General features: G+C 43.9%; 1 protein-coding gene across 8 annotated transcripts; it reads left to right on the forward strand.

The window, feature by feature from the left end:
- Window positions 1-2,797: 2,797 nt before the first annotated feature.
- LOC118208593 (6-phosphofructo-2-kinase/fructose-2,6-bisphosphatase 2-like) lies at window positions 2,798-23,206 on the forward strand. Of its 8 annotated transcripts, none has more exons than XM_035383426.1 (17): window positions 2,798-3,062; window positions 4,015-4,185; window positions 6,986-7,111; window positions 7,702-7,798; window positions 9,692-9,758; window positions 10,144-10,218; window positions 10,682-10,738; window positions 10,952-11,076; window positions 11,660-11,867; window positions 11,998-12,144; window positions 12,528-12,632; window positions 12,713-12,842; window positions 14,374-14,436; window positions 14,544-14,608; window positions 16,202-16,396; window positions 18,296-18,318; window positions 22,370-23,206. In XM_035383426.1, exons 2-17 carry the CDS (start codon window positions 4,098-4,100, stop codon window positions 22,596-22,598), a joined length of 1,800 nt encoding a protein of 599 aa, XP_035239317.1. In that variant the 5' UTR covers window positions 2,798-3,062; window positions 4,015-4,097; the 3' UTR covers window positions 22,599-23,206. The 8 variants fall into 8 exon arrangements, with proteins under 8 accessions (XP_035239317.1, XP_035239319.1, XP_035239321.1 ...); XM_035383428.1 differs by lacking the exon at window positions 22,370-23,206 and adding an exon at window positions 19,662-21,904; XM_035383427.1 differs by lacking the exon at window positions 2,798-3,062 and adding an exon at window positions 3,070-3,222.
- Window positions 23,207-24,176: the final 970 nt, after the last annotated feature.

Below are 24,176 nucleotides of genomic sequence, written 5' to 3' on the forward strand. Positions count from 1 at the left end.
AATGCAATGACAATCAAAACAGTGGCAAAAATTACCAAAATGTTCAGTATCAATTTGTTCTTAGAGAATCATCATGTCAGTTGAAAGATTAAAATGGATTCCAATTATACTGCAGATTATATACGCACATAGTTAATGTAATAAGAGCAGTTATGTTCAGTGCATTACTCATAAATACTACATATTATGTGCATCTATATATAGAAAAGTGGATCATTAAACTATTTTATATATAAATCATAAAAATAGAAAACAATTCTGCTATAGCTGAGGGTCAAAATTATTCCTAACTCCCTTTATTATACACGTTCATCGTTTACACAAACTTCTACACTTAACGATCATCACAATTGCACTTTTTAAAGTAGTCAAATCACATCAGCTTCAAATTGACAGAAATTTTATGACTTACCTTATTGTGAGACTGAATTGCCAGAGGTCATTACCTATCTAATGGCCACACACAGCTCCTACTAGCTAGAGCCAATTATTGCTCTTATACCATGGAAGGGTCCACACCATCACCCATGGGAGTGGCTTCCAGGAACAACCTTGTCAGTTTTTTCATTGGAGGAAAACCTGACTGAGGCCATTCACCACACTTACCTGCATACTGTAACAGAGATGTAACATTACAGAGAAACTATAATACTACAAAGAGAACAGGATTTGGGTGAAGACAGCACTTCCATGCTGTAGCTAAATAAGCATTTAACGTTTTCAAGATTATAAATACATTCTTGGGAGGGAAGGGAAATCCAAGCAGGATTTTATATGATGTGTGGCAGGATATGGAAGGACACCCTTCTGCTGACACCCCCATAAATCTTTCACACAGAAACATCTGTACATATATTGTAAATTGGGAAACTGGTACAGGCTGTACCTGCAATAAGGAGATACAGGCTTTCTTTTAATAAGATTAGATGAACAGGAACTGGGAATAAACAGCAACAGGAGAGGATTTAGTGTAGATGTCTCCCTTAAGCTGCTATGATAAGCATGAATACTAGTGTATAGCTAAGGTAAGGGTGAATATTTATGTATGACGTACAGCCAAATTCAGAGTTGCTAATGGTGAAAGAGAGAGCAGTCAATTTCTGCTACTTGACTGGTTTGTCAAGGGAGTTTAATTTAATAGTAATTGTTGTCACATAGGCCTAATGAACTCATATGCCTCAAGGGGGAGACAGCTCAGAGGTCTCAAGGAAAGCAAACTGAGATATGATTTCATCTTAGATGCTGTACCTCAGCTTTGAACGTGCCCCCTAGGAGAATGTATTAAGCATCCCTGTAGGTGACCTGATCTCAAAAGTTAAAGCAGGAGTCTTGGCCAAGCTGTCTGTATCAGTCAAATAGTGATGTGCCCTAATGTGAACTATGCCTGAGCTGACTGTGACTGTGAGCTGTGTCCTGCAGGGCAACGTATAGTCTAGCCTCAGATAAATGTTGCTCTATCAACACCACCTCTCAATGGAATTCCCGCTTCATAGTTGGGAGAGCTGTGGGGAAACTAGGTTGTTGAAAGAGGAAGTGTTAGTGGATAATAGGAGGCATTATTCCTTCTTCACTGTGTAGAACTGTGTAGCAGATTCTAACAAAGACGTTAAATCAAGGTCCTCCTGACTCACTGAGGTCATTAACGGAAAGAGATTAAAGTGAAGGGTCGTGGAATTTCTTGAAAGAGTACAGGTGTACTCCTGGTTGTCTGGGTGAACCCCCTCCCCAAAAATGTGGCTTTCTGCATCTGGACACTTAATCATCCACTACATCAGACTGAATGGCTATATACAAATCCTTAAACCGTTTGATTCCCCGGGTTGTCACTTTAAAAGAAAAGAACTCGTTCTCAGTTCTTAAACCTACCAGGGGAAATTAAGGTTAAAAAAAAAAGAAAAAAGAAAAAAAAGAAAAACATAAATAAACATGTTTCTCATTTATATGTACTGCCAGCACTACACGGACTCAAATGGCAAAAAATCGACCATTTAGAAAGAACCTAGGAATGACCCATAATGTCCACTAGATGGAAGTAGAGGCCATGATGAGTTAGACTCACATTTTCCCCCAAAGATTTTCTATTTCTTATGTCGTTCAGTAGTTTGAGGCCATTTCTACCACACATTGACTTTTTTTTATAGTAGTTTGCACAACTTATGCAAACTTGATGTTTATTTTTTCTATTTCAATAAACATTTTAGCGATTTGTACATTAGCCTGAATTATGGTATGTGACTGACAACGTTACCACATTCGTTCCGTATGTATTCTGCTAAGGAACCGTGCATAGTGCTATTTCTTACAACATAATTAAATTAGTCGTGCCGGGAAAAGTGCAAAATCCATCTTCCAATATCCTAAAGGCAATTTCTAAATAAATTCACTCCAATTGACCGAACGTCAAACGCGCAAACCTAGATAGGTTATCTATTAAAGCGTCTATGGTAAAAAGTCGAAGTTGCGTCATTCTGAGTGTTAAAGGTACAGTGTATTTTTTCGTTTTGGGTATGCTACGCTTTTCTCGGGATCAAATATTTTGCACCAGTAGGATCGATGATCCAACAAGAGTCTAACTGTAAGATACTTTAGAATAGAAATCACTTCGCGGTTATTTTCTCTTTTTTTGAATTGCACGCAGACAAATATTCAGGAAAACCATGCATACAAAAAGTAACCTATATGAAGCTGCGTGGTTGCCAACTAAACAAGTTCCAAGTTTACTGCTGTACACAAATGGCAAGTGCTCATATTCGCATGTTTACGGTAAAAACATTTTATGGCAAAGGCACACCTTCATGAACTCGGAAGGTCAGGTGTGAGCCCGGAAATTTTAACCCTTTTCCTTTTCCTTAGCAACCGCTGTACCTCCAACTTGAGGCTGCGCTTAGTTGCGCACAGGCTCATCTGGATGCACAGGGTACTTCCTTGTCGATATAGGTAGGATCGAATACGCTAAGGAAACGTTTTGTGGCTACCTCAGTTTTTTTTGTTTTTTAGTTAGAAAAAATACCGCGACAAGAGGTGACACTGACGTGAACGGAACAACTGCAAAGTTGCGGCTGGTACGAAAACTATTCTCGGTTGTAGTGTGTTTTTGTGTTCTATAATGTGTATTGTATACGTCAGTTAGCTAGCTTGCCAGCTCTGTATAGGCGGATCTGCCATGTCTAGATGCTCCTCAGCCACTGGAAGTTAATATATGGGACCGGCTTCACTAAAAAGGTAATCTGGTAACTTTCAACAATGTTAGTTAAGCTAGGATGCGTCCGTGTTGTTGAAACATTGATAAATGCACCCCATCAGACCTGCTGTGCTTTTGGCGTCGAGAGCCCATCGAACTATACCCGCAGTAGCTTTCTGCAGGTGACTGTTGTTTAGGTCAGATCAGATAGCAAGCTTATCAAGTTAACGTGCACTGTCCTGGCCGTAATAAATACGTTTTACTTCCACTTCCAGTTCTGTATAGCATGGATGCTTTGCGTATGATCAGGAACGCGAATAATTTGAATTAGCTACTAACGTTATTAATGCTTGGCCGAATTTCGGTTATGTAATGGAAACTGAAAGTGCACGTAAAATGTAGTGAAGTATTTGTACGATTAACACAACACAAGTCAACTTGCATCTATTTAGTTAATCTTAAAATGTTATATATTAAAAACGATTTAATGTCTTATTAAAAAGAGACAGGCAACTTGTTTGTTATGCGTGCAATATTTAAGTTATGCGTGCAATTTGTTTTTACAAAGTGTCAACTTCTGTTTGACTTTTTAAGCCTTACGTTAAAATGTAACATTTCATACCATGCAACGCATCGATTTTATACCATGTAGTGTTACGTCCTTTTATCTCGCTATACTACTGTCTTAGCCCTGTGGAGGCTGCTAGCTAAACTGACATGCTTCTAGCTAGCATGCAGTCAAGGCAAGAAGTAAAGGGTACGCAGTGTCATATTCAGTGAAAGTGGTCGTGGGAACTATATCAAAAATATAGGCTACTTGTCCGTTTTCTCAGACATGGAGACAGCGTCCTGCTAGACCTTGCACCTCCAAGACTGTCCCAGTGGTGACCAGACAGTGCTTTCAGTGTCTTGTGTCATGGCTGCAGACCCGCCCAGAAACGGCGGACTGGCAAATTCTGCAGAGATCAAAAAGTCGGAACCCAGAGTCAACGAAAAGAAATGCTGTAAGTACTCCATGCCGTGCTTTTGTAATGCAGTTTGAACCGTGCAACACTATTAATTAAAGTGTGAAGACTCGCAGAGCCCTACCGCTGTGTGTGGCTGAAATCTTAAGAACAACACCGCTCTTACTTTCACCCCAGCACTGCTTTCAAGATTTTCCTCTGAATATGATGTCATGTTGCAGATGCAACGCGAAAGATACAAAAATGCAGTTATTGGCAGAGTATCGTTAACCGCTTTAGGTTTAGAGATACACTGTCTTTCCTTCGAATAGGGCGTGTCAGAAAATCCAAATAACGTGTCGTTCGCTTTTAGTGAGTACAGCAACTTATGTGCTCACTTATTTATTAAAAACCGATGCGTTTCCACATATTGTCTTTGTTAATTATAATCTTACACATAGAGTGATACCTCTTCTCTGAAAAATGCATTTGGCATTAATTAGTACAGTGTGTTCGTGAGAATGGGTAGTGTGATTTGGGACATCACATATGACGGTAACACGTAGTGTGAGTCTCTCACCTTCCATACCTGATTCCAACAGCCCGCGAAATTTACTTTGATGAGGATCTAGTGCAGAACATTCAGGCTGTTTTACAGCCACGGTAGATGTGGCCATTTTTGAACCACAGTGAAATTAACTTTGTCATAACTTACGGTTCTGCATCGGTGAACTGCTAACTATGTGACTCCAGTTCTGCTTCCAAGGCCACCCCTCCAGACACACACTCGTACGTGCACATACACCACAGATTTTTTTTCCATTGCAAAAAAATTCAAATTCACCGACTCATTTCTGCTAGAAGTGGCAATCATTACAAAAACATGTTATGCTATGAATACTTCATGTTGTTGTGGACATTTGATACTTCGTTCAGTCTTTGAACGTGCTGTTCCAGGAACCCAAATGACCTCTAACTGACTTATGCGGTATGCAAAATTAAGATGTTAAATAACAGTTTTCAAAGTTCATCATTGTTTGCTGCTGCTGCTGCTGGTGGTGGTGGTGGTGGTGGTGGTGGTGGGGGGGGGGGGGGGGGGGGGTGGTATTTTAAGGTATTCATCTTTTCAACTTAAGTTGCTAAGTGACTACTGTTGGAGAAACCACAGCTGTAGGCAAGGGTGGAGAGAATGGAAAAATGCATCAGCCCTTTAACTCTATCATTTATTGTAAACTTGGAGGATTTCCCGTTTGGAACCCCAGGAAAATATCTGAGCAGTATCCGTGCTGGGTCAGTCTTTTCAAGTGGACACATTTAATACCCGCTCAACAAAAATACGCTGTTTGAACGAACAGGTTCGAAAGCTACTGTCGTTAGGACTCAGACCCAGCACTCTGTGTGAGCTTGACAAACCAGTAAACTTGGTAGACTAGAGTTCAGCAGGCCTGCACTGCATGAGCACAGCAGTCACAACCTCGAACCCTAGAAGTGGACGGGAGGAACACAGGGGTGTGTCTTCTCTTTGGTTCTCTGTTACTCTTCTGCACCAAAACTCATTTTTTTGGATATTACTCAGGTGCACACACTAATGTTTTCTTATATCCTAAGTCTCTCTGGACAACAGCGTCTGCTTAATAAATTAAAGAAGAGTGAAGGCTATGGCTGATTTTTTTTTGATCAGAACATCAAAACATTTGTAGCTTATTTCAGTCTGCTTCTGTTACAAGTGTCATATTAAAACTATGAAGGACATGCATTTATTTTGGTATTATTGCAAGTTGGAATATTATGGCAAACATAGTTATTTTGATCAGAACACAAGTGAATTGGTGTATAACGCAGATTTTGAATTGTCCTGCATTTCAGTTCAAATTCAGGGATTCCATGGGCTAGCACGACCACTGTAATCTAATCTAAAATTTGTCTGCTGTTTACTGTGAAGATAGTGTTGTTACCTAACACCCTGTGTTGCTACCTGAAACTGATAAGAGGATGTCTTAAAGCCAGACAGTACTTTCATTTGTTTAGATGAGAGAGTAAAGATCAAAGTGATCACCTTATCGTTTGCTTCCTCCATTTACTCATGCAGGAAATTGTTTGAGCCTGCAATAAAAGTAATTTCCATATGGTGTAGAGTTTACCCTGTAGTTATTTTGGCAGCTGAGTGTTGTACAGTTGCAGTACAGTTATTTCCACTCACTGTGATTGTTTTATTTGAGTCTTTTTAAGTCTCGCCAAGACTCCTCAGTTTCTTACCCTTGTCCGCCACATGCATCGCTGCTGAAACACTTGGAAACTTGATGACAGATGAGTCATGTCCGTGTGTGATTGAGAGCGCCGACACGTGCCAACCTTCTCCAAGGACCGATAAGACTGCAGGCCTTTCAAAAAGAAACAACCACAACAGAGAGCCTCCAGCACCTGGTCTTTTGCTTGCATTTGAAACTTTCATACGCCAGTGTTGCAGAACATTGCACACTGGGAACTGTTTCTTCTCAGTGGCCCTCAGACCAGTGCGCGCTTCAGCTGCTATGGCAGAGACTAAGATACGCAAGGAGCTTCATCTCTTCGGCAGAGAGAAACCTTTGACCTGATTTGAGATCGAAGGCATATTTTCCCCCACAGTTATTAAGCGGGACACTGTGCTCAAGACCAGACCTGAAGCAGTGGTGGATGCACTTGAGACTGTTGACACATTATCAGGCCGAATAGTCATGTAATCTGTATTCAGCTTTCTCATGTCCTTTAGAAATGACATGATGTGACTGCTGTGTGCTCCTTCATACTTGGGTTTTGAGTGGCTGTGGAACCATCTGGTAAATCTGTTTTTCTGTGTGTGTGTGCGTGCGTGTGTTCCTAGCATGGGCTTCCTACATGACAAACTCACCCACGGTGATTGTGATGATCGGCCTACCAGCAAGAGGGAAGACCTACATGTCCAAGAAGCTGACACGCTACCTCAACTGGATTGGAGTTCCCACCAAAGGTGAGAGGATTGGCCCAAACCCCACTCCCTCAGACCAATCGCTGCCCGCAGCAATCCTTAGTCAGGCCTAGAACGCGTAGCTGGTCTTCTCTGGGTCCTCATATAGCATCTGCTCTTGGCTAGTGGCTCGCAAGCAAGATGGAAAAACCTTCCTAATACGCTGTTCAGTCAGATGTTTGACACGTGAGCTGGACAGAAAGCCTCCCCCCAATTCTTGGTGCACGGTCTGCCATTAATGTAAAAGGATAAGTCTGCTCTAAGCACTGGAGCAAGCATATCATGCCTGTAAATGATGTCGTCTGATCCAAATGTGCACACTCATTCTGTCGCTGTTTGCTAAAGTGAGTGCTCTTGTTGTACAGGGCCTGCATGCTCTCAGCGCTGCGTATTGTAAACAGCTTCTGGCCTGTGGTTTGTAATTGATCTATGGGGGGTAGAGACATTAGCTGCGCTATCAAAGCTGGCAGGTGGTAGAACCTGTTAGCCTGCAGTCTTCATTTTGTCAGACGCCGAAGAGGCGTGCGGGCGGTGTGCGCCCACGTCTGGCATGCGCTGAACCGCTGAACCTCATCCCTGTGTTCCTCCGGCAGTGTTCAACCTCGGCGTGTACCGGCGGGAGGCTGTCAAGGCCTACAAGTCATACGACTTCTTCAGACACGACAACAAGGAGGCCATGCAGATAAGGAAGTAAGTTTTGAGTTTGACACTCACGGCGCCCCCTGCTGCCAGTCCCCCCGCCGTGGCGGGTGCGGCTTGCGACCGATGAGATGTGGCCACCCGCCTCCTTTTGTGACCGAACTATGCAGGAATTTGACCATGCAACATTGCACTTTTGATGTACTTTACAAGTGCCCACAATGAATACAAACGTACTGCGTAGGTGTATTCTGCACCAAAGTGTGAGAGTTTCCTGCATTTTCCTGGAAATTTTGGGCAGTGGTAGAAGCATTTAGAACTTAAAAGGGTAGCGAGTTTTACCCACCATGACACAGTAGACTGCATACAGACATTTGATAACTTGTTATTATGTGGCTCAAAATGACACAGCAGCTATATGGCAAATGCCATTTTTCCCTTGTGAAAATAGCTACCTGCATGGCCATTTCTGCCTTGCCTTCTAAATCTGATTGGCTGTGGTGCCCTCTGGAGGGCGGACAAAAATAACTTTCTCAGTCCTGGAAATAATTCTCTAGATCTTTTTTTGTTGCGATGTTTGGCAGCGTTTTTCAGAGACGCTAGCTGAACTCAAGCTGTTCTCTTTTTAAAGAATGTGTCACTGCGGTTTGTTCTGACCTGGCCAGGGCCCCTTGAAAGGACTCTGGCGCAACACTTTGAGTGGAATCACAGCCAAATTGAAAAGTCCCTGTAAAATGAGTAACAGCAGGGGTTAGCCAGCCGCTGCACCCACAGAGACACAGCGGGCGAGGCAGTGAGACATTGACCGGTAGGAACTGCTGTGTCACTGTCATTGCAGCCCCAGCTTATTCTGTAACCGCTCTCCAGTGTCCTGATGTTGGAACGAGATGAAACCGTACGCAGGGCACGGTTGTGTTTTTCCAGAGCGAGTGCATTTTAGGCCACCGGGCGCTTTCCTGGTCGGTCAATGCCCCTCTTTGACGGTCGCTGATGGGACGTCCTGCGGTCGATTGTGGCCATTCCCGATCGCATTACGCCGACGCGCCCAAACTCAGAATTAGCATTTTACCTCCCAGGGGGGTGACCGTGAAAACGACTGTGTTCGCAAAAAGTCCGTGGGATGTATTGTCCGTTGTCAGCAAAAGCCCCCTCTTTTACAGAAAATAATATTTGTAAATGGATAGACCTGCAGGGCTGAGAAGTATATATCATTAAAAACTAAAAAATATTAAAAACTATTGGTCCATAACCTCCATTCTGCTCTGGAGTTGTATCTTACCCAGCCCACCATCCCGCTTCCGTTTCATAACATGCTGGCTGTGTCAGACTGGACGATGGGCACGCGAGTGCAGAGGTGAAGACCCCCGTGGTTCAGTAGGGGGGCGAGCTGAGAAATATGAGAAGCAGGGGAGTAGTGCGGTATTACAGTGTGAAAAAGAGGAGTGCACGTCTGGGTGTAACTGACACAGAGTATGTTTTTTACATGGACTTGGTTCACAACTCAGTTCAGTTGGTGTTTATTTGCTGGGTAAAACGTGATAAAATGGTATTCAAAGACCGCATGTGTGTATCCCTTAATAAGCCCCAGAAGGCCCTCGATGATGAGACTGAGACCAGCCTGTGAAAAATCTGTTGTCTCACACTGTCAATGTGTTGGATACCATCACCATCCCTTTGCCTTCCCCCTCCTGTTACCCTGGTAATGCCGTCTCCAATGGCTTCGAACCCCCTTCCCCTCCTTTTCTAATTTCATTAAGAGGACTTTAAGTGAGGGAGGAGTGGTCATCACATGCTCGCATACTTGTGATTGCACTGTGTCATTAAGGGGGGGTGGGGTGAGATTTAAACCGCCCCTGATAGTGCTGCCTGGATATGAGGTGTGTGTGTGTTGTGTGTGTGTGTGTGTGTGTGTCTGTTCACTCTGCTCATCTCTCGTTCCCTCAGGCAGTGTGCCTTAGTGGCACTGCAGGATGTCAAGTCCTACCTGAATGAGGAAGGAGGCCAAATTGCCGTAAGAAACACATTTTTCTTCTTCCTCTTTTCCCATCTGCTACCTCTTCCTCTTCGGCTTTAAGCCGCTGCGTGATTAAAAGGGGATTTCAGCCCCTGGTGTCTGAGCTGCAGAACTCCAGACGGGTTCAGGTGAAAGGGGAGAGTTGTGCAGGAGCCAGGTCTTTGATTGGCTGCTCTGTTCATCCTGTTCCCTGAGAGCAGGGTCTGTGTTTCTGTCTGTGGAGCGTGGTGGAGATGGTGCTTAATACTGGTGCTCACAGTGAGGCTGATGCAGTTATCGCATCTTCATATGTCTGGTGTTTGTTTCATTTATTCTCCCAAGAAAAATACCTGTGTGTGTTTATGTGCATGTGCGTGTGTGTGTGCATGTGTGCGTTTTCTAGGTTTTTGATGCCACAAACACCACCAGAGAGAGGAGAGACCTCATCCTTTGTTTTGCGATGGAGAACTCATACAAGGTAAACGTGAAGCTGGAGATGAGCTCCCCAGATTCCGTAGCTGCGCCCTGCTTACATCACCTGAGGAGCTGGAGCAGTTTGCCACACAGAGTTTGCAGATCCTTGCATAAAGACCCAGAGAAGACCAGCTATGCGTGCTAGGATTGATGTCTAAAATGCAGTATGATTGCTACATTCCATATATGCATGTCAGGTGCATCTACTTGAAATGCTAGAAAAGTGCAATATAAAATTATCATATCCCCATCTCCAGCAAGATTCCCAAATTTGATTTTATTTAAAAACAAACTGTATGATGTGAAGGTGGTGTGATCAAGGTCATGCATTAGATAATGAGCATTAGATCAATAGTGTCAGTGTAATGTGTATCAGTGTATCGAGCATTACTGTAATGAGTATTGGTGTTAATGTAATGAGCACTAGTGTAATTGGTGTTAGTGACTACATGACTCTTTTCTCTCAGGTGTTTTTTGTGGAGTCGGTGTGTGACGACCCTGAGGTCATTGCTGCTAATATTCTGGTAAGTTACTGTATAATGTAATTTGACTCTCACAAAATGAACATAATCATACTTTTGCCAAGCCTTTTCAGTTGATATTAAACATTGACGTTCATTTGCAATTGAATTTCAATTGACATTTTCTGAAGGCTTGTCATTGATATTTTACAACAAAGACATACGTGTGTCTTTCCTGTGTTTGTTTGTATGAGTAACTTGCTTTTTCTCTCACAGGAAGTAAAGGTTTCCAGTCCAGATTATCCAGAGAGACACAGGGAGAGAGTGATGGATGACTTCCTGAAAAGAATCGAGTGCTACAAAGTTACATATCAACCGTTAGATCCAGATGACTACGACAAGTGAGAATGCTTTTATTTAAAGAATGCTTTTATTTCCCTTTAATCATTGACACGAATAGATAGGCATTTATAGTCTTCTTGGATGTGTTTTCTCTCTGAAATCGAAACTATTTTCAACCAAGAATTCTGGCGCAGTAACAGAAAGAATCCACTTGGTGGACACATTGTTCTTTGGGCTAATAACTGGAAAATCAAGGAAACCATGACTAGGTTCAGTTACATGATGTATTTGTATTTGAAAATGCATTTTTGCATATTTCAGTTGTCAAATAAAACATCACTAATAAATACCTCTGTTAAATGAAAATCTATTTGGAATACCCTCAAATAGTATGCCCTACCACAGATCCATTTGAATTGATAATAATATAGAACTTTGTTCTTATAGTATGTATTTACTACTAATTTATCATACAAAATAATTACTAATTTCTCAAAACTGGCCTAGTTATGGGGTATTTGTGGAACCCAGCGAGTGTGGGTTTAACGTTGTGTAATGACATGCAGACTGTAAGGATAACTTCAGGAATTCAGCGTGTGTGGTGGTGATGTCATCACCCTGTGCTCGCTCCACCCTGCCCAGGGACATGTCCTTCATCAAGGTGATCAACGTGGGCCAGCGTTTCCTGGTGAACCGGGTGCAGGACTACATCCAGAGCAAGATTGTGTACTACCTCATGAACATCCACGTGCACTCTCACTCCATCTACCTGTGTCGCCACGGAGAGAGCGACCACAACATGGAGGGGCGCATCGGGGGCGATGCGGAGCTCTCTGCGCGAGGGAAGCAGGTACGGGTTAGCCCCCCCCCCCCCCCCCTCAGGAGAGGATGCACAGCCTGCACTCACCACAGTGGGTGCTTACAACTTCAGTGACACTTTCCACTGAATGTCTTCTTCTCTCCGTTTCTCTCTCTCTCAGTTTTCCCATGCTCTCCGGGGCTTTCTTGAAGAACAGCACCTGCCGGACCTGAAGGTGTGGACCAGCCAGCTGAGGAGGACCATCCAGACGGCCGAGGAGCTGGGCGTGCCCTACGAGCAGTGGAAGATCCTCAACGAGATCGATGCTGTCAGTACTGCCCTTCGACCCCCACACCCTTAACCACGGTCACATTACACATGACGAAAAGCTTGTGTAAGCCTGGTGTGTGTGTGTGTGTGTGTGTGTGTTTGTCTCTGTGTGTGCGTGTGTGTGTTTGTCTCTGTGTGTGTGTGTGCGTGTGTGTGTTTGTCTCTGTGTGTGCGTGTGTGTGTGTGTGTGTGTTTGTCTCTGTGTGTGCGTGTGTGTGTGTGTGTGTGTGTGTGTGTGTGTGTGTGTGTGTTTGTCTCTGTGTGTGCGTGTGTGTGTGTGTTTGTCTCTGTGTGTGCGTGTGTGTTTGTCTCTGTGTGTGCGCGTGCGTGTGTGTGTTTTGTGTGTGTACTTGTTTTCATGTTTCCTTGTTTGTCTCTCAGGGGGTGTGTGAGGAGATGACCTATCAGATGATCCAGGACTCACATCCAGAGGAATTTGCTCTGAGGGACCAGGACAAGTATCACTACCGCTACCCCGGAGGAGAGGTGACCCTGGCATTCCCTGAGAGCGAAGTCCCCTCTCTCTGGAGCCTGGAGCTCAGTGTGTCCCCTCTCTCTCTCCGTAGTCCTACCAGGACCTGGTGCAGCGCTTGGAGCCAGTGATCATGGAGCTGGAGAGGCAGGGCAACGTGCTGGTGATCTGCCACCAGGCCGTCATGCGCTGCCTGCTCGCCTACTTCCTGGACGAGAGCGCAGGTGTGTGCAAATGTGAAGATACAGGTCGACACACACGCGTGCACAAACACACGCACTCATATATCCCTTCTGTACTCACAGACAGACACACTATACATGTACACCCAAACAGACAAACACATGAGCAAACACACACTCGTATGTCGCTTCTGTACTCACACAAAGATACAGCATACACATACGCTCAATCGCACATCACACACACACGCACTGCATTTCCATGCTCTTTTGTTCTATTGAGTCCTAATAGCTTGTCCTTGGCGGTCGAGGTAAGGCGGTAGTGAGTTTCAGTCCCTTGCCTCATAGTGCAGCAGCGCCTCCTCTGGCTGAGGCAGCACCAGCAGCCAGCCTGCACCGGCTGTGCGTGTGCTCCAGTCCTGCAGCGCAAACACAGCGCAGCTCTATAGATGCAGCAGTGCATGGGGCATGCACCAGGGGGTGGGCTCTGGTGGGACCGCCTAGAAAATTTCATTTGGCATTCCAGATTGGTAAATAACAAAAACACTTGTTAAAAAGCAGTTTCTGGTTTTTTAAGGGTTAAACATAAGTATTTTCCCTGACCAATATAAAGCTCTACAGCTATTTCGTCCTTGGAACCAGCAGTCTAAATATGCAGATGTTTGACCTGCGCAATCATGGCCTTGATTAGTGTTGAATAGAAGCAGCATCAGAATGGTTCCTTTCAACGAGACACAACAAATGCCATTTCTCACCAACAGCACCCTGCAGGCTAGCTGTTTTACAGGGATGAGCTTGGTAATGGTAATTATAAACTGCATGTTTTATGAGAAATTAAATCATTCAAAGTGCGTAATTCTTCCCCTCTAATCAGGACTGATTTAAACCTGACACCAGGTGAGTTCAGTCTCTGGCCAATTGGTGGCAATAATCTGTCAAATAACTTTGAAGTAGAAAATGAAAGCCCAAGGACTACTGACCTCGAGGGCCAGTAGACTAAACAAATATTAGGAGGTGCCATCTCCCAAATAAGATATTATACCAAGGTCCTGACCCATTCTGGTTATAAGCTGTAAGGATATAACCTTGGTCACAGGGAGGAAAACAAGTTTATTTAGATGTGGTTGCAAGGAGGAAAACAAGTTTATCTGACTCCATTAACCTGTAATATGGATGTTTATGCTAATACAGGTTTGCGTATACATGTTTTTTTCTATACCAGCTAGCATTCAAGTTTCTCACAATGTTACTGAAAAGTTAGGTCCATGGTATAAAAATGGCATAACATCACAGCAAGATTGTGAGACTGTTTTGCATTAGCTGGGATGCAGCTGTGCATCTTAAGAACTGAATGGGGAGAAAAAAGTGTTGGGTTGTGGCTTTGCAGTCATGTGACTTAGGTGAGGGATGGTTTCTTTTTTGTGTCGCATGCCTCGCTTTCTTGCTTTTTGGTGGTTCAAATCTGGGTTTTGCCCAATTTTGTTTTCTGTTTTCACTGTAAAACATCTTTGCGATGGTGTCTTTGAATTGAATTGAATGCTCCAGCCATGTTGTCACCTGCCTGCCTCCTCAGACGATTTACCCTACCTGAGGTGCCCCCTGCATACCGTACTCAAGCTCACCCCAGTGGCTTATGGTAAGACAACCACATGCCCTGGGCCATGTGGGGGGGGGGAGGATGATCTTTATTCTCTCTGCGCAAAACGGTCGCGTTATATTGTGACCGTAACCTTTCCCTTACAGGATGTAAGGTGGACACATTCGACTTGAAGGTTGCCGCTGTTGACACTCACCGGGACAAGCCGTTGGTAAGTGAATGCACCCCCCCCCCCCCCTTAGTCTGTCATTTTATGAAAAGCAACTTTACTGTGAAAGCGATAAATAGGACTATGGAAACTAGGGAAAAGCTAGGTTGAGATGCAAAGAAGAGTTGCCATTGAAATTGTATCAAATTGGCAGGTTTGTGTTCAGCAATGACAGGCCATAACTGTCTAGAACTTTCTCTTACTGGTAGTGTACGTAACTGTTTAGCTCAAACCCAAAATATAAACCAGCTGTCAAGTTCATTTAGTGATGTCAGTGGAGCCTGTGACTTCTGTTTGGATGTGACATCTGTGTGGACCAGTCACGCTCATAAATGTGACCACCATGCCTGCTTAATGGCCTGACACCTACACAGTGGCGAGGCCAGATGGAACAAAACAGTCTGGTTTTGGTTTGGCTGCTAGTGTTCACTCAGTGTTTTTCGCCGTTCCTGCCATTGTTGGCAGTATCCCCTGGGTTCCAGTCAAACTGACGCCCACACGTGCAGCCCTGCTTCGAGTTACAACCAGCTAAAATGTCATGTCTTGGAGTGGCCTGCCAAAGTTGGCTAAAATGTTTTGTACTATGTATGTCATTTCAATTGCATTTCAGATGCACAATAGAGTCATTGTATTTAGCCTATCGCACCAGTCTCTTCACAGAGTTTTTTGTCCGCTCCACATTAGCCTTGTTAGCATGCTATCCAAAGGCCATGTCGTCATGTTGGACCATTCAAGCTGCTTTGAATCTCTTCTCACATCATCATAGCAGGTGTGACTCCAGTCCTGGAGGGCCACAGTGTCTGCCGGGTTTTGGCATTTTACAGCACGTAAAAGGATTAATTGAAGTTACCGATTGGCTACGGGTCCAAAGGCCTCTTGCTGCTGATTGAAAGAATAGAGAAAACCCTGCAGACTCTGTGGCCCTCCAGGATTTGAGTTTGACACAGCACAGAGCTACATTGTTTTGTCTGCTTCTTTTGGGTTCACCATTTCCTCGTGCTTGAATCCAGTTCCAGTTGTCTTGGGTTTCTTATTTTCTTGGAGTTAGCATTTGTTCTGTGAAGTCCTGGTTAAAAGCTGTCAGTCGGCTTCTCCCTGTCACAGTATATGCGCCTGATATGTATGTGTGTGCTCATTTGCCCCAGAGTTGTTTAAACGTGGGATGGGCTTTTTTTTCCACCGCACTAGGTTCATTCTCAGTAGAGGCATTCACTGTATGATGAAACTGTAAACTTTGTCTACTGCAGGTCCTGTGTTTTTGCTTCACTTCAGGGTTGAATTTTCGGGCTATTGACAGCAGAAGATGATAATATCAGTCGGCAAAGATGCCCACACACCTGCAGTCCTGTCGTGGTTATACTGTGAATACATTGAGTGTCTGTAAAACTCCGGTCACATGACATCTAAAATGCAACAATCGCCACTGGGCCTTCTCGCCTCGCGATCCCATAAGGTCGATGCTAAGACCTGCTCAGTCCTGTCTTTGTTGGTGGTTTGACAATCGTGGTGGTCCCTGTCCTCCCTCCCTCTCTCCCCACCCCCCTCCCCTCCTCCCCCTCTTTTTTATTGTTTCTGGTGTCTCCTGTCTGTGATCAGGATAAAGTGGGGATGGAGCCTGCCCCTGTCCCCATGAGGAGGAATAGTTACACCCCCCTGTCCAGTCATGACCAGGTCAAGCGACCCCGCCTCTACAGCGCCGGCAACAGGCCCGCGGTGCCCCTCGCCCCCCCTCCCACCACCACCCTGCAATTCATCGACGCACCAGAGGGGGCAGTGTCGGAGCAGAGCCAAGTTAGTGTCTGTAGTCCCCCTGCTGTTGATCTGGCACTCGGCTTGTGATCACCCTAATTTAAACTCAACCACCCCCACCCCCACCACTGCTCTTAGCACACCCCGTGCACCACCCCCCCACCCCCTTTACACCCCTGATGGTTACTTGATTACTGTGATCAGCTGTGTGAGTGTGGCTTGTTTTCACAATCATTTGGTTTTTGGGCTCGGACTCACTTCCTCACTGGCTGTACACCTGTCCTGCATGCCTGTCTCCTCTACCTGTCTCTTACGTCATGGTCACCAGGTGTGTGTCACTGCCTTTTCTGCTTAACCTCTAAATCCAGCATTATGTCATAATATCAGTACATAACACCACATACATTTAATACATGAGCTGCTTGAAAATTTTGTATATCTACTGTACAAACAAATATTACGAATTTGATAGCAAAATTGTAGTCATTCTGTGTAAGGGCCATGTTCTGAAACGTGTTGTTATTCAGGTCTGTCATTTTTGGATCATCAACAAGTGAAAAGATGTTCATTCTTTAAGTAAGGAATAATCCACAGTGAGGTATGCGTTAAAGGGCGACTGAGGAGGCGAAGGGAAAACCTGACAAAGTGGAGGGTGGTTGCCTCCAGAGAGATAACACACACCTCAGAGTGGATTATTTTGCTTATATCATGGTCATCTGCCGAAGATTGGCAATTTGCCCTCAACATATAAACTTTTTGCTGGCACTAACTACTTTAAGCCTTGGAGACTGCGAGGTGGTGTCTGCCCTCCAGTAGGCTAGTCACTGAGGGAACGCAAGTTACTGTACCTTTTGTCTGCAGAATAACATTAGCTTGGCTACAATAAAATTTAGCTATTTCTGTGAAGGTAATGCTATATGTGGCTAGCTAACGTGAAAAATAAGAGCATTATTCGCTTATTTTGTTGAAGGTTTTGGACTTGTATTTTATTTCCTTAACAACAAAATGTTATCATAGCCCAGCTATTCTGCAGTTATTCAGGCAGCATATTAATTTAGAACGGTGATCAAACTTGACACCAACTACCTGTGCATTAAATGGTTTTAACACGCAACTTTCAGACATTCAGAATCGAGTATTCGCCCAGACCGTGCTGTAATGCACATTGCTGAAAGCTGTGACACACCGGTGAATAATGTGGTCAGGCCAAACGGTTACACTCTCATGGTCTAAACTTGGTATTTACAGAGAAATTGTGAAAATGTCTAATCTAAATGAGCTGAAGTGGTGTATTGCATAGGTTTGGTAGTGATGGAGGTGAGTCTGCTCTGCTATTCAGGGAGAGCCTCTGCCCCTGAATGCAGGGGGCGGCTCGGCAGATCCCAGATCAGTGCAGGCTCAACGGCGCTTAACCGTTTTAGCAGCGTTTCGTTATTTTCACCTGGGATGGGGTCAGTCCAATTCAGTTAAAAGTTCAGTCATGAATTGGAAAAATCCCGGTATGTTCAATTCATGTTCAAAGATCATGAATTGTATTTACATCCATTTGCTGAATTGAAATGCCAACAGTGGCGTTCATGCACGTGTAAGTTTTACAAGCATTTTTTTAGGATTATCACATTCCAAAAAGCATAAAGACAACCAGTATACAGGTAAAAGACATAAATATAACAGATTTTTGAGTCCATTTATTCCCTCTTATATACTGTACTTTCTTTGAAATATTATTGTGTTGTCTTTTGAGAATTTTTAAAACAATTCTGTTGAAAACATCGATGCAACTGTCTGTGATCTTGTGCATTTTCTAGTTAATGTAATGAGCATGTGTTTTAAGTCTCAAGCCAAAGCCTGTAGCAGTGGCTATTTGCTTGGCTATGTGATGCTCACACGTGAGTTTTCTTTTTTTTCTGTCACTTTGTTTCTGTCCATCTGTCCTCACAGCTTCTTCTGGGAATCGCCCGTCTGTGAGTACCTGAGAGGGCTCGCTTGTGCTGTCATTTCTCACCCAGATCAGATTAACATAAGCTATGTCCAGTGACACAGAAAGAAACGGACAAAAGCTTTAAGACTACCAAGTCTAATTTTATAATGATACGTGCGTATACAGGTCTGTTGAATGAGCCATGTGCTCTTTCCACTTCCTGTTTTAAACTTGGATGCTAACGCTTTTGTCTGTTACAACGGGACGTAGCCGTAAGAATGTGTCACACAGACACTCGTGCCGATTGGCCGGCTTGCAGATTTGTCTCTTAAGCCCTCAATGACCCATCGCTCCATGTAACATGGAGTGATGATGTCACCAAGTAGACTGTCTACAAGGAATCATCATCAAAAAATACATGTTATGCACCTTCAAAGCCTCACTGTCGGTTTCTTCACTAAGAGAGTTGTGCAACTAAATTACTCCCAATTTTTCCTAAAAGCCTTTTATCATTTACTGTATTTTTGCCATTGGTGACCAGGTTAATTAATTAACGAGCTTATTGCCATTGTCACAGACTGGCGTATTAAAGGCGCAGTAAATGTCCAGTTTGTATTGCACAATTAACACACAGTACTACGTGTGGGAGGCTGTTCAGAAATGAGTCTGTTGCTGTAAGATTCCTTTGTTTGTGGGATTTTCTCCACAGAGCCACCATCAGTTCTCCCTTTGGTTTTGAGCCTACCACATAATAATAGTGGAGGCAGGTTAAAAGCTGACTCTCAAAATAAGTATTTGTGAGCTTAAGGGATAACTTTGGCGTCCACTGGCTGACTTATTGCGTATGCTCACTTTGCAGTGAATGGCAGTAACTCAGTATCATTTAATAGCAGAGGCGAAAATTCCAACAGCCACTGAGCAGACTTTGTTTTGGTCATGATTTTTTTCCCTTTCCTGTTTTGTCTCATGGGTTATCTTCTTGTAGTTCCCACCATTTTAGCTTCTTGGGAATCTTGTTGGTTTTGTTTTGCAGTGCTTTGATATATAGATAGCATGCTGCCCTGCTGTAATCTCTTAGTGTGCTGAGAAAAATTTCTTAGAGTAGTTATACGAAGGCTCGACCATCTGAACTGTTCTGAACCAACCCTGTTTGCAGTCTTTTTACATGTGGTTTGGTTTCATGACTGATTCACAGAGATGGTCAAGACCTTCAGCTTTCTGCTGCTATTGATGTGGTCCGCCAGCTGTTCATAGTACAGGTATATAAGCGCCATCAGCTATGCCTGGGATAGTGATGTCATAGCCTCAGTGCCAATAGGAGCCAGCCTGAGCACTGGCAGGATGCGACGTGGGCGGTAGCCATGTTTGTGTCTCTTTCTCCCGAAGGAATCATTCGGCCTCCGCCCAGGAGACTCTGGTGACCGTGTCGGCATCTGAATAGCGGGGAGGCGTTTCTCCTCTGCCTCCACCGCCTCTACCTGCTCCTCCATCTCCTGGGATGCGCCCTCCTCCACCCCGGTTGCTCTGCCCCTCTCCACCTGGTCCCAGGGCCCACTGACTTTATTTAGGAGACGGCTCTGCACTCCTTCCATTTTAGCTCATAAAGGCAGCTTGTGAGAGCTAATGATGCACGTGGGCAGTAGGCCACATCCTATGCTTCTGGGAAAAGTAACTGCTAATTCAGCTCTTTATTCCTCTTACTGGTGTACAAGAGAGCAATCGATGCCTTATATTAATGAATGTAATTCGATGGAACACTTAGCCACAACATGTCAGCAAATGAAAGGCTTTGGAGATCAGGGAAATGGAGATTGTCTTGTTTGTGTGCAATTACCCGTTAGCCAATCAGTGCGTCTCCGTGTTAGTCTGTTATTCAGTTATAGTTGTTTGGCGGGAATACTCAGAGGAACAAGATCATAAATGTGTCAGTTACAGTGTACCGATTTATCCATGAAATCGTTATTTCCTTTTGGAATTTTGTTTGTCATAGAAACGCCTTGGATTTCCGATAAGCTTCGAATCCAGAGTCTAAACAACATTCTGGTGTTAAAATAGTCCCTAGGAATGTTTGTGGTAAGGAAGGGTGGATGTGTGTTTGTTTTATACATGTGAGGTCACAGCTGTAAGGTCAGGATGGTGGGGATTAAAGTAATTTATCTGTTTTATGAAAAGTGATAAAATGGCGCATTAGTGCACCCTCCATCAGCTCTTCTATTCGGAGATGTGCGTTCAGTTGAGGGGCAGCGTTTGCCTCGACATGATGGCAATCGAGACGGTCATCGTTTAATTTGTGTTTTGCCGGAAGGCGGCCACCACCCGTAATCACACACTGTATATTTTATTATATGTCATCAGGAAAGTAAAATTAAAGAGTGTGGGATTGATCTTTGGGTTCTAAAAGCCTGCTGAAAAAATCTCTAATATGTGCCTTACCTTTAAAAACCGTTGCAATTCATGTTCCTACCTTTCATGTCTTCAACTGAACTCTGTAATCCATAATTGATTCATGTCTTTGAGGTGCCTCTGCCCAGGGCATATCCAGCCGTCCTTTTAACAGGAGAAACTGAGAGCAGGCCCAGATTATTAAATCAGCCAACCAGGTCCTTTGAGCAGTTTTAAAAATATCTTGCTGCTTTTCCTAAGAATTGCCAACAATTTTAAAGGTAAGGAGTAATTGCTGGGAGCTGTTAGAGTTACCATATACTTTATTGTTATTATTATTATTGTTATTATTATTATTGTTGTTGTTGTTATTTCAAAGAATGTGATAATTAGAAATTAGAAAATTCAATTTTTGCATGAGAAATGACACTAATTATATTGAGGCTCAGGGATGCTACGATGGTGCAATTCACAAGAAGTCTTGAGGCATGTCAGTTGTGAAAGTGATACTGTGCATAGCTTTACTCATTCATCTCTGTTCTGTGGTCTGTGGTACGAAAATCTGTTGTGAGGATTTGCACAACGATTCCATTCCTTGTAACTGCAACTCGGCCAGTGAATTCCCTGTCTGCAGCAATCCTATATCTTGGAGCATAAAAAAATCTAATGTATATTGCGAATTAAATTAATGCTTGACTAATTTTATTAACCTTTTAAGATAAATCCTGTTGATTGACCTGATTAGATTACTCCTGGTACTGTGTGCTCTTACCAGTAGAAGCTGTATGTTTGTTGATTTTTTGTTGTTGTTGATTCCCTGATATGCCTGTATATTTCCAGCAAACATACCCGATGCTTGGCTAGTTAGGAGTGCTGTGATTACACACGTTTGTTCTTGCTGGGAAGCGAGCGGGGCGTGTCCGATGTGTCGGAGCGATTGTGTTTGCGTGCCTTGGGGACAGATGTGCATGGAGCTTTTTTGGGAAGGTGCGTCTGGCTCGCACGCATGTGGGCAGAGCCCTTTCAGCGGCACAAAGGCAGGCACTGTTAAAAGCCGCAGGCGCGTGTCTGCTTGTGCTGAAATCATACCATGACTGCGCTCACTTTTCTTAGGAAAATCCGGCTTAACCGTCAGGCCTGCCTGCGACTGTTCCCGCTAACCGACTGCTGTAATACCTCTGCAGATCCCAAACTGGAGCAATGTGACCTGCTCATGGCCAGGAGTAATAAATTGCATTGAGTGACTCGCAAGGTCTCTGAGCATTATTCCGCAACCTCGGGTGACGTGCTTGTGAGGGCTTAACCCACTCGGCCCTCAGATATTCGCTTTTGTTTTTCGCGTGTGGGAAAACACCAGAGCTTTGTGCATCACGCAGTGTTGACAGTGACACTGAAACAATAACCTTTCTTCCTGAACGCACAATAGTGTTCATATGTTTGTTTTGACAAATGCACCCAAAGGAGCTTTGAACTCTGAACGAGTGATCCTATAGAAATGAGCGGCTTGACTCTGTGGAGCGTTTTTTCCGATTTTTCTGACCCCACGCGTGTAGCCACCTGACATGTTTCATCCTCAGTCCTCAGAAGGACTGTTTGAACCAGCACACACGCATGCACACACAAGCACACACACACACACATTGTTTTTTTTATCAGCTGTTTAGGTATTGCCAGGCAGTAACTCCTTTTCTCGATATGTCCGTTTTCTCTAGAAGACAGACGTCACCCGGACCCGGACTGAGGCGCTGGAGACTGTGCCAGAGATCCCAAAGTAACAGTGGGATATTCCCAAAAAAGGTCATTGTTGTCAGGCTGGGTCCTGCCCAGTGGAACTGCCGCCCTTGTTTTGGGCTTTGGAGTCGGGGCACGAGGTTGGCGGAGCACGCGCTCAAGTTCTGGTTGAGACTGGTCTGTCTTAATATATCACTATTTCTTCTCTGACCACCACCCACTCCCCCATATCACGATACATTTAACCATCACATGACACGGCACTTATCTTTCTCCTTTTTCCCATTGTATTAAAACGCACAGTCTGTCAATGAGACTTTTAAAACTGCTGTACTGTACTTTCCTGTAATGCTGTTCTGTGTTTAGAAATTATTTGCTTGTGGTTATGACTCTTGTGACATGGGGAATGGAATGTTATGCCATGGTATAATGCCTTTGGGATTTACCTGTAGACATGTTTGTAATCCCTTTATCTGTACTACAGATGTAGTCAGACTCCCTGTTGGCTAATCATTATGTGACACCCCAGACTAAAGTAACCAACTTTAGAACACCACAGAGGAGAAAGAAACATTTATTGCAACGAGTCACGTTTGTTTTTGTTTTTTCTATTTCATTCAAGCATCTATGCATGGGAGCATAGAATCTTTGACTCAGGAACTGTTGTTTTGAGCATGTGCTATATGAATGTACCCAGATGCTGCCATAAACAGAGCACCACTGCGGACAGCTCGTGATTGTGATTTATTTTTATCGAACGAACAGTGTGTGCTTTCAATGTTTTTAAAACCGATAATAAATAGCCTGTGTGAATCCTGCGTTGTGTTGGGGAGTATTGACATTCCATATCGTATAAAACTTTATTTGGGTCACTCACAGACACAATGTCTCGTCTCTGTTTCACTTGAGGACATTGCTGAATTGAACTCGTAAGCACAGGGTTGCAGGTTTGATACCACTGTTTGATGAAGCCGACTGAACCAGGTGAGGATGGGGGGTCATGATGTTGTCTGGGAGGGATATTGCTGGCTGGGGAAATTTTGATGGGGAGATGGGGAGATTTTAAGGTTCTGATCAAGAAGTGAATTTAACTGGATTAGGTGGTAGACAAGGTTCTGCAATTGGCCCACTACAAGGTGAGATGCCTCAGGGGGGTAAACTGGCTCCCATGTTTTCCAACACTGATCCGTTTTCATATTTTGTAAATCCTTGCTGCCTTTAATTATTTTTTCCAGATGATATTATTTGTATTTTATTTGATTACTACTACCCACCTAGTGTCAGTTTCCAGGCACTCAATCTCTGAGTGTCTGGAAAGCTCTGTTAGCTTTTGTGGCATAAACTTGCTGTAATCTGATTGGTGTTGACAGATATCCGCAGCTTATTTTGGTTGGCTGGGTCGGTTTATCGTTTCAAGCACGTGCCACAGAGACTCACACCCACCCTTCCCCTTGACTCATACTTCCTGTTCTCCATTGATACCGATCGCCCCTCTTAGCACAAATAGCTTTGGTGCCTTAGCATAGATTACTTTCAGTACGGATTTTCCACATTTTGTGTGACATGACATTACTACTTCTTGTCAGCACTGTACAGTTCACACTGGCTACAGCTAAACATTACTCTGTTTTGTGGCACGGTTGTACAGAATTATGGGTGAGATTACCTATGATTGACAGTGATGTGGGGAAAAAGTGCAATCAGATGCATTTGCACGCAGTTTGCATCGGTAGGTTATCCATCTGTTTTTCAGAACATCAGATTTTAACTGTGCCTCCAGTTCATTAG

Source organism: Anguilla anguilla, chromosome 11 (assembly GCF_013347855.1).
Source record: "Anguilla anguilla isolate fAngAng1 chromosome 11, fAngAng1.pri, whole genome shotgun sequence".
Lineage (NCBI taxonomy): Eukaryota > Metazoa > Chordata > Actinopteri > Anguilliformes > Anguillidae > Anguilla > Anguilla anguilla.

Bases quoted from the DNA above. Each gene is read 5' to 3' on its own strand.
- LOC118208593 (XM_035383426.1), top strand. From the start codon at position 4,098: ATGGCTGCAGACCCGCCCAGAAACGGCGGACTGGCAAATTCTGCAGAG. The intron at 10,739-10,951 runs GTAAGTTACTGT...TTTCTCTCACAG, and splicing joins TCATTGCTGCTAATATTCTG to GAAGTAAAGGTTTCCAGTCC. The intron at 12,843-14,373 runs GTGTGTGCAAAT...CTGCCTCCTCAG, and splicing joins CTTCCTGGACGAGAGCGCAG to ACGATTTACCCTACCTGAGG.